At 32.3% G+C, this 15,327-nt stretch overlaps 2 protein-coding genes across 2 annotated transcripts; one reads left to right on the top strand and one right to left on the bottom strand.

Annotated features, from left to right (window-relative positions):
* Positions 1-948: 948 nt before the first annotated feature.
* LOC132747961 (probable protein BRICK1-B) lies at positions 949-6,860 on the bottom strand. The gene is made up of 3 exons (XM_060737497.1): positions 6,695-6,860; positions 5,473-5,555; positions 949-3,510 (listed from the first exon to the last, which is right to left on the bottom strand). The coding sequence occupies exons 1-3, from the start codon at positions 6,816-6,818 to the stop codon at positions 3,484-3,486; spliced, it is 234 nt and encodes a 77-aa protein (XP_060593480.1). The 5' UTR covers positions 6,819-6,860; the 3' UTR covers positions 949-3,483.
* Positions 6,861-6,985: 125 nt separating this feature from the next.
* LOC132747960 (protein RD3-like) lies at positions 6,986-11,487 on the top strand. Its single transcript, XM_060737496.1, has 2 exons — positions 6,986-7,111; positions 9,106-11,487. The coding sequence occupies exon 2, from the start codon at positions 9,114-9,116 to the stop codon at positions 9,756-9,758; it is 645 nt and encodes a 214-aa protein (XP_060593479.1). The 5' UTR covers positions 6,986-7,111; positions 9,106-9,113; the 3' UTR covers positions 9,759-11,487.
* Positions 11,488-15,327: the final 3,840 nt, after the last annotated feature.

Genomic DNA, 15,327 nt, shown 5'->3' with positions numbered 1-15,327 from the left:
TTTTATCATATATCATTAACAATTTTATAATACACTTACAATATAACATTTTGTATTATATGAAAAAAGAAATGACACAATATAAATAAAAAGTACAAAAATGTATTGGTATAATGTGCAATAGAGCTTTAACATTAATTCAGTAGTTATGCAATATCAACTATGGATATCTAATTACACAAACACAATGATATAAAACCGATGAAGAACAATCGTTGTCAATCTCATTAAAATCAGATCATCTTTTTTTGCTCCATTGCTCATCGCTAACTAGACAGGATATGATTTTAATGAGTTTGAATCTTGTAAAATTATTATTGACTTTTGAATTATTTAAAAAAAAATGTTAACATTTAAATTATCTTAACCTTTACCATGCTCAATATCTTAAATGGACATGACCATCTCTCAATGTGGGGAAAAAAAACAATCATCATTTTTATAGAAAATTTCAAATTATTTTTAACTGAATAGCTATCAGATCTTGGTCTGTAATGAAAGCATGGATGGTAAATGTTGCTTGTTAAATAGATTTTTTTTTTGCTCAAGTTATGCATTTACACTTTGAAGAACACAGTACACATAATCATGATTTAAAACTGAAATTTGCCAACATAAACTGTGCCAAGTTAGCTTGAAAATATGGCCAAACGCTATCTACCCAGCTATATATCATTTAAGCAGCATTTCTAATTAAAACTTATATAAAATAAATACATTGCAATAACAACAGGATAATATTTGAAAACTGATTTGAGCCGCGTCATGACAAAACCAATATAGTGCGTTTGCGACCAGCATGGATCCAGACCAGCCTGCGCATCCCCGCAGTCTGATCAGGATCCATGCTGTTCGCTATCACTTTCTCTACTTGTAATAGGGTTGGTAAGCGAACAGCATGGATCCTGATCAGACTGCGCGGATGCGCAGGCTGGTCTGGATCCATGCTGGTCGCAAACGCACTATGTTGGTTTTGTCATGACACGGCTCATTTCATTTTTAACAATACAAAGGTATTTCAGATTAAACAAATCTTCTAGAGTTAATCACTTTGGTTAAACAACTTGTGAAGGAAATTCTCCACAGATTAATTTGATAAGGACAAGTCGCAATATGTCTTAAGGAAATATTAATACCTTTTAATTACCTTTTGGCCTGATTAACATGGAAAAAAAAACAACAATTTCCTAAGGCTTTGAATCAAAGATGTCAAGTGTAAATTATTTTCATAACATCTGATTTGTGAAATCTAATTTACTACATGTTTATAATGACAAAATACTAATTAGCTCAATTTTAAGAAGAAGAAAAAAACAACTTTGTTGTAACCTTTTTTTGTTTACTAGGAACAAATACATTAATTAAATGCATGAAATGATTAACTGAATGCATTATGTGGGGAAAAAATATGTTTTATACATCAATATATTTGAATTCTATCACTTGACAAAATACAATCATGTAAATGAAATAACAGCAAGACTGAACATCTCTATTTCAATACACCAGTATTAGACCAGCATGCAAGTTTAAAAGTAAGTACATATGTACTAACACTTGGTAGCAAGTATTCCTTAAACTTAAACAAATACCTCCCTGCAAACCTTGGCAACCACTTTTACATAAAATTTTAATGAACACCAAAATCTGAATTCATATAAACAATGTTAACCATACACCATCACACAAAAGAAATATTTTGCTTTCCATCTTCTTTTCCATTCTCTTACTAAATTTTGTCAAGTAAAATAAAATGACTTAAGGATTATGTACTACTTCTATCATTTCTGACAGGAAAACTTCTCTCATAACAAATAGCTGTATTTCTCAAAACAAGAGTTACCTTTGTCATAACAAAGAGCTGCTATACTCATAACAAATTTTTGCTATTTTCATAACAGAGAATTAAAAACAGAAAGTTTATTTTTACATAACAAAGCTGGTACTCTCATAATAAAAACTATATATCCAAACTCATAAAGGTGTAGGAAAATACAGGTGTTTTAAATCCTTCAAACACAGGCCACTTTGTTCACCTTCAGCTCTAAGGTGTAAAATTACCAGTATCGTTCATCTAATATTACCACTAGTACAAAAGATACAGTGACAGTTGAATTAAGTGTGTGAGTGCAAGATCAATATGAAAAGTTCAATTAATTGGGATATATTTTACAAAGCATTGATTATAAAGCTAGCCATGTATTCTAATTGTTCTGTTCAATTTAGATAATAATTATCAATTTAGATAGAAAGAAAAACGTATTCACAAAAGCTTGTAATAACTCAATTAAGGGAAGTAACTTCATTTTGTGATTTTTGTTAATTGGACAATCTCCAAACAGTGCTCTCCCTTTACAGTACTGTATATGGGGAGATAACCACTTTGTGGAGAATTAAAAAAATAAGATCTGAATACATTTACAAAGATTGGATATTTATTTTTATCAGTAGATATCAAGTTTGTTGCTTAGAATGATCATGAATTCTAGTAGTTTTTATCACTCAAAGAACAATGTTTCTTTGGTAGACAGATCTTAACTATCTTCAAATGATTCATCTTAAAAAAAACAAAAGTCAAAAATAAAAAAGAGGGCCATGCTTGTATGAAAATACAAGAAATGGTCAAAAGTTTTCAATGCAGATTAAGTGCATTGTAATTTCATTACATTTGATTTGTCATTTTTTACCACCAAAGCATATTAAAAAAACTTTTGAAGAGGACTACATTGTTAAGTACAAGACAAATATCTGTACTCTTGGCATTGAAGTTTCCGAGAATATGATTTTTAGTTTGTAGTTTAGGAGATGTTGTTTAAAGAAATTGCTGACACATTGCTAGCATAAAAAATCATCTCTGAGCACTTTGTGATTAGATGAGCTTAAAATATGAATTAAAACGAATGTTCAGATCATACCTCTATGCATAAAATATGTAAAGCATTAAATCACTCATTCATTAACCTATGATACTTAATACACATACACACACTAATAGCCATTTTCGTAAACATGTCTTGATTGTGTTAATAACAAGTTAATAAATATCAAAATGTCCTATGTTAATCTTTTATAATGCATGAAGTATTTTAAAACTTGAATAGTCCATTTGATATCATGCGACTCTGTATTCAAAATAGACCTTCTATTATTCATTATGTTGCAAGGTCTGGATGGCATCTTATAAAAGTAATCACTCAATTAATGTAATTAATTAAAAGTTCCATTTATTCCAATTTCCATTCTTTCCAATAATACTGCAGTGTTCATTCAGCACATATTTTCAGGTATTTAAGAGACAGTCTTGTACTTGGCAGTAACAACAAAATACTGTGTGATCTAGGTGTTATGACAGTCTCCTATAAGCATCCAGGCTGTCAACATGTTAAACATTTATACCAAGTTTACACAATATTGGCTAGCCATACACATCTTCATACTAAAATACCAATTTATTGCCAATCCTTTCTTCCATCAATCAATCACTCAGTCCAATGTCTGTCCTGTAGTAATCTAAAGCAGAAAAAAGAAAGACAAAGAATTAACATGATGTTATGTACCAAATAACAAGAAGTGGCATAATACAGTGTTTAATCAATTATTGAATGTTTTGGTACTACCACTTACTGATTTTTTTTTTGCATATTACAGTGTTTGACACTGAAACTAACTTTTTTGCATATCATACTGGCTTTGACACTATGACTGGCTTAGTATATAACACAGAGTTAGACATAATGTTTCAATACTTTTTTGGCATACTTTACAAGTGTGCATGGTTCAACACTGTAAATGTTTTTGCACATTTTACAGGGTAAGACAATACATCATTCTAAGGCATATTGTTTTAGCATATTAAACATGTACAGGGTCCTCCCAAGAAATCCAAAGTATGTCCTACTATTTATATCAGGGATCCCTTCTTGATGTCAGAAATTCTTCTATTAAAAGATACAAATAATGAGAGTGAAGATCCTTTCACTGCCAATCTGTTTTCTCCTATTTTAAATAACAAGAGGGCCATGATGGCCCTGAAATCGCTCACCTGTATATAGAAACTCTCCATGACAAGGAACAAGTAATATTGTAAACTATGAACAAAAGCAGATATAAAATCAAAATCTTAATCTGATATCACAAAGTTCATATTTGTATCTAAAATAGTGCATGTGCTCCCGGGGCAGGGCCAATTTTGACCCTAAGGCTTTTATTTAAACAAACTTGGTAGTCACTCACTAAAAATGTTTCATGCTAAATATCAAAGCTCAATCTCTTTGGGTTTTCTAAAGATTTTTTAAGATTTTACTATATACATGTACTTACATATATAAGGAAAATCAATGATCCCCTGGGCGGGGTCAATTTTAACCCATGGGCATTTATTTGAACAAACTTGATAGACACCAATTAGAAAATGTTTCATGCTAAATATCTAAGCTCTAGCTCTTTGGGTTTTTTAAAAGAAGTTTTTACTATATACATATATGGTAAAACAATGACCCCCTGGGGCGGGGCCAATTAATGACCCCAGGGCTTTTACTTGAACAAACTTGTGAGACACTCACTAGAAGATGATTCATGCCAAATATCTTAGCTCTAGCTCTTTGGGTATTTAAAAGTTGATTTTTTAAGTTTTTTTCTTTAGGTTGCCATGACAACCGGAGTCCTGCATGGAATTAAATTCATTGAACAATTTTGAAAGGTGACCACCAAATGATCATTCCTGTGAAGTTTGAATGAAATGGCTCAGTGGTTTATGAGGAGATGTCATTTCAAGTTTTAGTTCTTAGCATTAATTGTGAAAAATATCTAAATGCATTTCTGCATGTCAATAACTGCAAATGCTAGCCGACAGTGGGAGATTCAACGGAATAGTTTCTAACCTACAGCATCTTCATTTATGATTTTATTAATTTCTTGTATATCTGAAAAGGTACCAAACTTTAAAACTCTAAAAATGTCAGAAAAGTTTGTATATATGATGTTTAGTGAGAATGATGATAATATTTATGCTGTACATAAATGTTTTTCATCTAGAATCAAATTTCTAAAAAGTTTAACATCTGGTTGAACCTATATAGCGGATTATTTGGCTTAGTAGCATATACCTTTTCTCATCTTTTTATTCACTTTTGTCATTTAATATGCCTTAGTTTCTTATTGTTACAAAGTCTTTTGTTAATTGTGTTTGCTAATCATAATTAAGCTTTAGTAATGTTATGTTTTTGGTTCTGTACATCTTGTACAATGTCAATTATATGTGATTATACGCCTGTAAAGGCCCATGATTGGAAATAAAATTTATTCTATTCTATTTGCAGTTGTGCTATACATATTGTTTTTTCTTTATTTTATATTTGTGGTTTAAATAAATCATTTGATATGGACACAGCAATTTTTTCCCTACAAACCCAGCTAACAACGACAGGGATCAATGTTGAGCACTGTTTTGTAATCAGGTACTGTGATACATACCCTAGCTTCTATATATTCTACTCGTCTCTCAAGTTGTGTCAATTTTTCATTCAGTGTTGCCAGGCGTGATCTACACGAGGTATCTGGAATATAAAACATAGTCTTAGCATCATTTCTTATATTCCGTTTAAGAACCCCATTTTCTAATTATATGAATTAAATAAATTCAAAATGGTAAATGACAAACACCACTTCAACTTAAGATCTGTTCAAAATGAGAAGCTAGTCATACCGAAACCAACAACTGAGTACTTTAGGAAATCATTTGATTATTCTGGTCCTAAAATATGGAATGACATCCTAATTCATATAAAATTTGAAATTCAGATACTTTGAAGAAATTTCAAGCCACATATATTAAGTGGTAATTTTCTAATTAAATGATTGTACATATTGTTTTAACGATAATGCCACACAAGAATAGAATGTATGTTTTGTTTTTACAATATTGTTCTAATCTTACTTGTAAAATAATGTATCTTCCATGCCAAGGTTATGAAAATGTGGCTTCTTGGTGTCTTTTTTTTATTTGTGTATATGTTATTAAAAATGTGTAAAATATATATTGTTATGTATATGCTGAGGCCCACATGTATGCAAGATCGAGAAACCGAATATGTTAGACTCTTTAAATAAAGTTGTTACTTACTTACTAACTTACAATTTTGCTGGTAAAAGACTGTTTCATGTGGTTGTGATCTATAATCAGATAATCTATTATCCCCACATTACCAAATATATTGGTATAAAATGTATGTGCCTAGAGTGATGGATTTAATCTTATTGTTAGGGTACATTTTACATTATTTGACAAGTTCAATTTATTAAAATTACTGATGGACTTTCCCTACTGCTTAATCTTCAGTGTATTCGTCCTGTCACAATATAACAACAGGGACTTTCAGCTAGCTCAATGATATTGGTAACAACAGAACAATATAGTATAGGGCCTACTCGGCATATATCCGATACTTAAAATACAGGCATTCGCATCACTGACTTTTTCATTAAAAATCCTTTGTTTAAATTATGTTCTTGTGACTGACATCTGGATAAGCACAAAGAATTTGACGAGACCTTACAAAAGAGGAATATTTCCGAAATGTCTAATGATATCACAGTATCTAAGCTGACAAGGGAAACATTGACATTTTCAATATGAATTTGCTTATTTTGGCATGATAAATTACGATGTCACCCACAGAATCTTTCAAAATCTTACCAAATGAGTTAAGAAAGTCAGCTATCTTCTTAATGCTACAAGTTATCACTTCAATATATTCTCTATTCGCCCAGTCTTGCTGAATTGGTTTTTGGATTGCATTTGGCTGCTGTCCGGAAGACATTTTGGTAAAATTATTGTTAACTTCCGGGTCTAACAGTCTGTAAGATTAGTAGCGATTGGATAGTTTTCGTTTAGAAGATCCAATCAAAAACAAGTTCTCATGTCATTGTGACAATGTTCGTATCCTCGATTTTGATTGGAAACTTGACACATCGTAATCCAATCAGAAAAGTTGTAGCACAAACAAAGTAGTAAACAAAGTAAACGAATAAATTATTTTTTGTTTACTGTATCTCTTTAGTTTAACATCTTACAAAATTTCAATCTTTGAGATCAATCTGTAGAGAAAAAAAAGTAAGGAAGGTTTAGATTTGTTATTAATGACGCAAAATATGTCACTTGGCTGCTATTTTTTATTTGTCCTTAGTTTTCGCGATGTAAACAGGTCTACTTACATAATTTTATGTGTGTGTGTGTGTGGTAGACCGGGAGTGAAAGCCTTCATCTGCCTATCATCAATGGAATAATTCAAGGATACACTCAATATTGATGAATTACCTTTTATTCAGTAAAGAATTTTGTATAAGAATTGAAGATTGAACAGAACTTTTTTATTCTCAAAACCTGTGGAGAAAACTTTTTTGAATCGCCTTTATGGAGCATTGGGCACGTCTTTGTCGTCTGTCCGTCCGTCTGTCACAAAACTTGCCCGGACTACTCCTCATAAAGTGCTGAAACTTTACAGGAATGATCAGTATTAAGTCTAGTTGTGCATATTGTCGGCATTTTCCCGTTCAATGATTTTTGGCAGAGTTATGACCCTTTAATGATTTTTTTTTTGTAAAGTTTGTCAGGACTACTCCTCTTATACCACTAATGCAATTTTAATTAAACTAAACATGATTGATCTGTAGCTCAAGTACTTGCGTGTATTACATGGGTTTTATGGTTGAATGATTTTAGCGGAGTTATGGCCCTTGAATAAAATGAAACTTTACTAGTTGATTGGTAGGTCAAATACTTGGGCATATTATATTTATTAGGTTTTCGGGTTGAATGATTTTTGGCCGAGTTATGGCCCCTGAATTAAAAAGGTGTTAATAAAGTTGGTCTGGACTACTCTTCTTATACCACTAAAGCAATTTCAATGAAACTTTACAGAATTGATCAGTAGCTTAAGGCCTTAAGACAAAGTACTTGGGCATTTTACAGGAGTTTTCCGCTTCATACTTAAATGATTTTTGGCAGAGTTATGGCCCCTGAATAAAAATGCGTTTTGCCCTGTTAAAGAATTTTGTGTTTCCTGCTACATTGTAGCTGCAACATGCATGAGGCGACACATGTGATCTCTGATCGCTCTTGTTTATTAAAAATACAGCAGTGTTTTATAAAATCAAAATTTTACAGTATCTGCTGCCTGTTAAAAGATCTTATACAGTAAAGTAGTTAATATAACCTACCAGTGATTTTTCAATTTATTGTTAAAAAGAGGCCTATTCCCATTTGAAGTTTTCTTGAAAATAGTGCAGTTTTCCCTTAAATCTAAACTTACACCAGACTTTCTACTTCTCAAATTTGCAATTTTAGCAATAATTTTTTCCCAAAATCAAGAGGCTAAGGCCTCTTCACAATTAAGTAAGAATATTCACGGTCTACATACACATGTGCTGATGTAGTACGTAAGATTTTGAGTCAACATGCCCTTTTGTCAACTCACCCCATGGTCAACTTGCCACCTTTTTGGGCAACTCATCCCCTAACTTGTCATCTATTTTCTCTCATTTCAAATTAAGTTGTTTATGAATATTATGAGAAAATTTTGTCTTATATAAGTTAACACATGTACTGTTAGTGTAGCAAATAGAAAACTCCGAAACTTAAGTTGTCTGAGATACAAAGACCTCCTTGCTTAATTTTGGTGGCAGTAAAGTTTCTTAATTTTGTCTATAATAATTTAATTGTTCCTTGTTGTACTATATTAAAACCTGTACAAAGAAGATATTCCTGTAAAATAAATTCAAAATAGATAAATAAATAAATAAAAGAAAAGCCTTGTAAATGCTCTTGAATCCACAGATTTGACTATGAGTTGATCTGCATCAAACTTATCTGAATGTGTGAAATGATATGCATGTACATTATGTACAGGTCAAGTTTGAATATGGGTATATTAGGTTGCAGTCTTCTTTGTTCAAAGTTTGAACTTCAAAAGTTAGGAAACCAGGTCAAATCAAAGAAAAACCTTGTTAATACTCTAGAGGGTCTTAAATATAGGTTTATTTTTTTATTGCTCAAAGAAAACATTAAGAAAATAAATGAAAGCGTTTGCGTTTTATTTTATTTTTCAGACTTTGCTATGTTTTCTTGGAAAACATTGTTGAAGCCATGGGGAGGGGGTGATACTCAGAGACCTCCAGAGAAAGATGAACAAATGATGTTAAGTGATTCATTGATGTTAGAACTGGAATTTCATATCAGAGAGTCGGAGAGAGTGAACCGGGAAAGAGAACAAGAACAACGTCGACAGGAAACCGGAGTTGACTATAGCTGGTTAATTACCACCCCAGTTAAATCATATGAAATCCCACAGCTAGTGAGATTAGAATTGGAGGAGATGTGTTATCAAATTAAACCATCAGAATGTGGTAAAGTGATCACTCAGTTTAGAGATTCTCTGTTAAATGAACCAAGTGTGACAGACATGCCTCGGATAATGAAAGCATGTATTCAGCAAGTACTTGATCAGCGTCCGAAAGAAGAGACCCTTACTCAATGGGTTACTAAGAGAACTGTTAGCCTTACAAATATCAAACTTCGTCCACAGTCCAAAATTACACCTACAGATGTTGACATAACTGATGATGTGGAAAGCCAGTCAACTATAGATACAGTTTGTTCTAGGGTAGAGCAGATATCACCAACCTCATTCTCAGGAAGATCCAACTCATTGCCAGTGTATCATGGAGCAACAACTAGAAATATTGACCATCTGCCTGTATGAATACATTGTATTACTTGTTAGGCAAAATTAATCAAGGAACTGCAGAATTGTTGTTTTTTTAGCTTGACTATTCTCAGAATAGGGAGAGATATTGTACTCAACCAGGCATTGGCACCACATTTTGGAAAAGTTTTTGCATGTAAGCTGATATCTCTAAAACTACATATAGGAATGGGTTGAAATGTCACATACTTAGATATTTGAGTGCCTAATAGGAGGTTTTTGTCCAAGGCCAATAACTCTTTACATGGATTTTGACAGAATTATGGCCCTTTTGAACTGAGAAAATTTACATTATCCAGGCACTTGTTTTACTACTGAGAAAAGTCGAGCATGCTGTCCTACTAACTGACAGCTCTTGTTTTTGTTTAGAACTTAATTTTATTTGATATAAATGGGATATTGTAAGCTATTTACAAGTTGATGTTTGTTCATTGTTTTATGATGGCAAGTCAAATCATTGTAGTTATATTTTTTATTCATTTGAAATAGAAAGAATTCGTTTAGCATGATACCTGCCTTATAAATGAATTCAATAAGCATTACATGTGTTATAAATCTATAATTTTTATTGTCAAAATCATAATATTTATAATGGTGCTTTACAAGTGGTGGTTCATATATTATATACATGTATAAAGCAGTTACATTTTAAAGATATAAGTGTAAACATTGTTTTTGTTTAATTTTCCTTTTACTTGAATTTTATTTGTTTATTTCAAGTTTAAACCATTGTTACTTTTTAAGTAATACATGTACAACAACCAAAGCTGGAAAAAAAATGTGATATATTTTGTCACTTTCACTATCTTGTATCAAATTTACATCAATATTAGAGACCCACAATACACATTCTGAATGTACTATATTAAAGATAGAAAATAGCCTGGGCTACTGAATGCTTTATTGATAATGGTCAGCAAAGAGATACAAAAATAATATCTTCATCACCATATCAACATGTGGATTAAAAACATTAAATTTTTTAGCCTATTACATTGTATCTCACATTATGAAAGACTGAGGATTTAATGATAATCCCTTTGATAACTAGTGATATGCATAAACTGTTACATTCACCAACCTGTAAGAATGAAATCAAAGGCGTTTTTGTGACTGTATTGTATAGTATCCCCTACCTGCACCCCCGCCCCCTATAAGTGATGCATTAAGATGATATTCTTAAACCAGCTGAATTTTTCCAGCTTCCATTTTTGGAACTTTCTGTTATGAAATTTAGGGGATAACAAGGTGAAATTATAATAAAATATAAACTTTGTCAGACTGCACGGATATGCAGGCTAGCCAGGTTATATACTGGTGGCAATGGCAAATATATATCATTCTGGGTTTCAGCTGGTTAATAGTTAATAGTTAAGGTAGTCCTACTGCAATGCTTTCCTGCCGAAAAAATTCTTTCATCAGCCAATATTGTAATAAATTGATAATTGTTCACAGTCTTCGGTATTCAATAATTTTTAACTGGTTTTAGCTTGAATTAAGTGCACAGCGATAAAGGATGAGTGCATGATTGTAAATAATCTAATGCCCAAGATTTTGAAAAAAATAACATTCCGGAAATATCTGATTTGCTATGATATTGGCCGATGTTAGAACTTTTTTGGTGGGAAAGCATTACAGTAACACTACCTTAAGAAGCATTTAAGAAATATCTGATAAAAATGTTTATGACATGTATATATTAAATATTATATTGTTAAAACTTCTAGTCTTCTAGTCTTCATTTCTATTTCTAGTCTTCTTACTGATTTTTTATCAAAATTTCTCTTGTTTAATTTGCAACATTATATATGAGGTATTATTTAAATTATTTTGAAATACATTTTTTAGCTCACCTGTCACTTTGTGACAGGGTGAGCTTTTGTGATCGCTTTTCGTCCGGCGTCCGTCCGTCCGTCCGTCGTCCGTCCGTCCGTAAACTTTTGCTTTAAATGACATCTCCTCATAAACCGCTGAGCCAATTTCATCCAAACTTCACAGGAATATTCCTTTGGTGGTCACCTTTAAAAATTGTTCAAAGAATTTAATTCCATGCAGAACTCTGGTTGTCATGGCAACCGAAAGAAAAATCTTTAAATATCTTCTTTTAAAGAACTGTAAGAGCTAGAGCTTAGATATTTGGCATGAAACATCTTCTGATGAGTGTCTACCAAGTTTGTTCAAATAAAAGCCCTGGGGTCAAAATTGGCCCCACCCCAGGGGGTCATAGATTTTCCCTATATGCATATAGTAAAAACTTAAAAAATCTTCTTTTAAAGAACCCAAAGAGCTAGAGCTAAGATATTTGGCCTGAAACATCTTCTAGTGAGTGTCTACTAAGTTTGTCAAATAAAAGCCCTGGGGTCAAAATTAGCCCCGCCCCGGGGGGTCATCGATTTTCCCTAAATGCATATAGTAAAAACTTAAAAAATCTTCTTTTAAAGAACTGTAACAGCTAGAGCTTAGATATTTGGCATGAAACATCTTCTAGTGAATGTCTACCAAGTTTGTTCAAATAAAAGCCCTGGGGTCAAAATTGGCCCTGCCCCAGGGGGTCATAGATTTTCCCTATATGCATATAGTAAAAACTTAAAAAAATCTTCTTTTACAGAACCCAAAGAGCTAGAGCTAAGATATTTAGCATGAAACATCTTCTAGTGAGTGTCTACCAAGTTTGTTCAAATAAAAGCCCTGGGGTCAAAATTGGCCCCGCCCCGGGGGGTCATTGATTTTCCCTATATGCATAAAGTAAAAACTTAAAAAATCTTCTTTTAAAGAACCGTAAGAGCTAGAGCTTAGATATTAAGCATGAAACATCTTCTAATGAATGTCTACCAAGTTTGTTCAAATAAAAACCCTGGGGTCAAAATTGGCCCCGCCCCAGGGGGTCATTGATTTTCCCTATATGCATATAGTAAAAACTTAAAAAATCTACTTTTAAAGAACCCAAAGAGCTAGAGCTAAGATATTTAGCATGAAACATGTTCTAATGGGTGTCTACCAAGTATGTTCAAATAAAAGCCCTGGGGTCAAAACTGGCCCGCCCCGGGGGTCATTGATTTTCCTTATATATGTATAGCAAAAACTTAAAAATCTTCTTTGAAAAAACCCAAATAGCTAGAGTTTAGATATTAAGCATGAAACATCTTTAAGTAAATATCTACAAAGTTTGTTCAAATCAAAGTCCGGGGGTGAAAACTGGCCCTGCCCCAGGGGTGTCATTGTTTTTAACTATATGTGTATAGTAAAAACTTAAAAAATCTTCTTTTAAAAAACTCAATGAGCTAGAACTTAGATGTTTAGCATGAAACATCTTCTTATGGGTGTCTACCAAGTCTGTTCAAATAAACAAATAAAAGCCCTTGGGTAAAAATTGGCCCTGGGTTGGGGGGGGGGCTATATACAGGTGAGCGACCTCAGGGCCATCATGGCCCTCTTGTTTCAACAACTTTCAACTTCTGAAATTCGCTGTTAACCTTTCTAAGATGAAAATGTTAGGTGCACATTTTGATAGTTTTGCTTCAACTTTGTTTTTACATAATGGTTCTTTTTTGTTTGTTATTTTTTTTATCAATCCACCATTTATCAATATGTGGAAGAAAATACTTTAAAAATTAAGTTACTTGTCTTTAAGCAAATTAAAGCTACGCAAATTGTTGTGCTTGAATTTTTGTTGTTGATGTTGTTTATTTATGTTGTATACATGTTTATTTATTTTGGTTATTTTATAACCTAGCTATTGGAAGCATATTGAAAAATATTGGGGCTATCCGATTTCAGCTGTGGCCTGTGTTGGTGAAACACTTGATTTGGCAATTTACTGGTTACTGTGACTGGTACAAGGGTATAATTATTCTATATCTCTACAACCAATGTATAGCTGATGCTTACCATGCTAAATATCTTAAATGGACTTGTCTGTCTTTCAATCTTTTAAGCTGAACAAAACTGTTCATCATTTATTGGGTAGAAATTTGAAATATTTACTGACTGAATAGCAAACAGTGCAGACCATGATCAGCTAAACTTAATCTGTTTTGGTCACATGGGTAGATTCAGTCTGTACCAGCAGGTCAAGAGTCAAGCACAGAGAAACAATTGTTTTTTTTTTGTCTCAAAGCTTTTAACAACATGCATAGTATTTAGTATTAAAACCTAATTTACAATCTTTTGTTAACTATTTCTGTCAGTTTAGAATTCAATTTTTATACATATAGGTATCTTTTGTAAACTTTACTTTTCAGTTATACATAATTGAGCCGTGCCATGACAAAATCAATGTAATGCGTTTGCGACCACCATGAATCCAGACCAGCCTGCGCATCTGCGCAGTCTGATCAGGATCCATGCTGTTCGCTTAAAAACCCTATAACAATTAGAGAAACTGATAGCAAACAGCATGGATTCTGATCAGACTGTGCGGTTGCGCAGGCTGGTCTGGATCCATGCATGTCGCAAACCCATTATGTTGGTTTTGTTGTGATACGGCTCATATTTGTTTTAGCCTTTCCTTTATTACTAAAGTTGACATTTTAAAAACTATATTTACCTCATGGATAAAATATACATATCAAAAGATGTCTGTAGTTGAAAAGACAGCATTGCATATCACCATTTACATTTTATCAATGGCAATTAATTTACATGTATCTATAACTAGTTTCTCATTTCATTATTTCATCCCTAAACTTGCTAAATTGGCTTGTTCAGCTGCCCTATTTTGGAAGTGTCCATTCTCATTTTTGAGGGTATCAAGTAAGTCTGCCAACAGTCTGATCAGACTGCATGGATGTGTAGGCTACCCTTGCTCTATACTAGAGACATAGATTAATCACTTTCAGTTCCAGCAAGGAAAGGGTTTACTAAGTACAAATCTATCTCTGTCATTTATGCATAAATTTGTTTGTCCTTGTTGACAACATTTTTATAAAGCATTCTTTAATTGATTGGATTTTTAAAACAATGTTTAATGAAATTGGTCAAATTTCAGTTTCATTTTTTTTAATGCAAAAATTAAAAGTTAAAGCATAGTTTTAAAGAATACTCTGATCATTATGTTACAATTTTTTTTTTGGTAAAAGATACACAATGCACTTTTAGTTGTTAATTGTGTAATATGAAATCCTTTCCAATGTTTGTCAATTGCAATATTTTGATGAAAAAATTTATAACAGGTAATTTGTTTAAAATTTAAGTGATCATTATTGTAAGTGAGTAGATAGAAAATATAAATACTAGTAGTCTGCCTAGGTTGGTATGAAAGGGAGAGTCTGTACTATACATAACATGAACTCTTGCTGTAAAGTGCCTGAAATGTTGGAAGGACATTCATTTAACTACAAAATATCTTATCATTAGAGATGAAAAAACAATAATATCAGACAAAAGTTTTTTATATTTCTTTAAAACATTGACATTTTTAGCTTGGACTACACAAGGTATATGTACAATGTTTATTGAGAGCTGTCCTTCTACCCCAGCTTTTTCATTCACATCCAGATTTTCTGGTTGCAGTAAAATATTTTTTACTGTTAACATCTTTATTTCCATAATATGATTTACTGTTAAC

Source organism: Ruditapes philippinarum, unplaced genomic scaffold (assembly GCF_026571515.1).
Source record: "Ruditapes philippinarum isolate M1 unplaced genomic scaffold, ASM2657151v2 ctg354_1_1_1_1, whole genome shotgun sequence".
In the NCBI taxonomy this organism is placed as follows: domain Eukaryota; kingdom Metazoa; phylum Mollusca; class Bivalvia; order Venerida; family Veneridae; genus Ruditapes; species Ruditapes philippinarum.
Note: the sequence above shows the minus strand (reverse complement) of the source record. Positions and strands in the feature narration are given on the sequence as shown.

Excerpts from the sequence above, each read along its gene's own strand:
- LOC132747961 (XM_060737497.1), bottom strand. The coding sequence starts at position 6,818 with ATGTCTTCCGGACAGCAGCCAAATGCAATCCAAAAACCAATTCAGCAA. Across the intron at positions 5,556-6,694 it reads TGACTTTCTTAACTCATTTG|ATACCTCGTGTAGATCACGC; the intron begins GTAAGATTTTGA and ends TTTATATTCCAG. Across the intron at positions 3,511-5,472 it reads TAGAATATATAGAAGCTAGG|ATTACTACAGGACAGACATT; the intron begins GTATGTATCACA and ends TTTCTGCTTTAG.
- LOC132747960 (XM_060737496.1), top strand. The coding sequence starts at position 9,114 with ATGTTTTCTTGGAAAACATTGTTGAAGCCATGGGGAGGGGGTGATACT.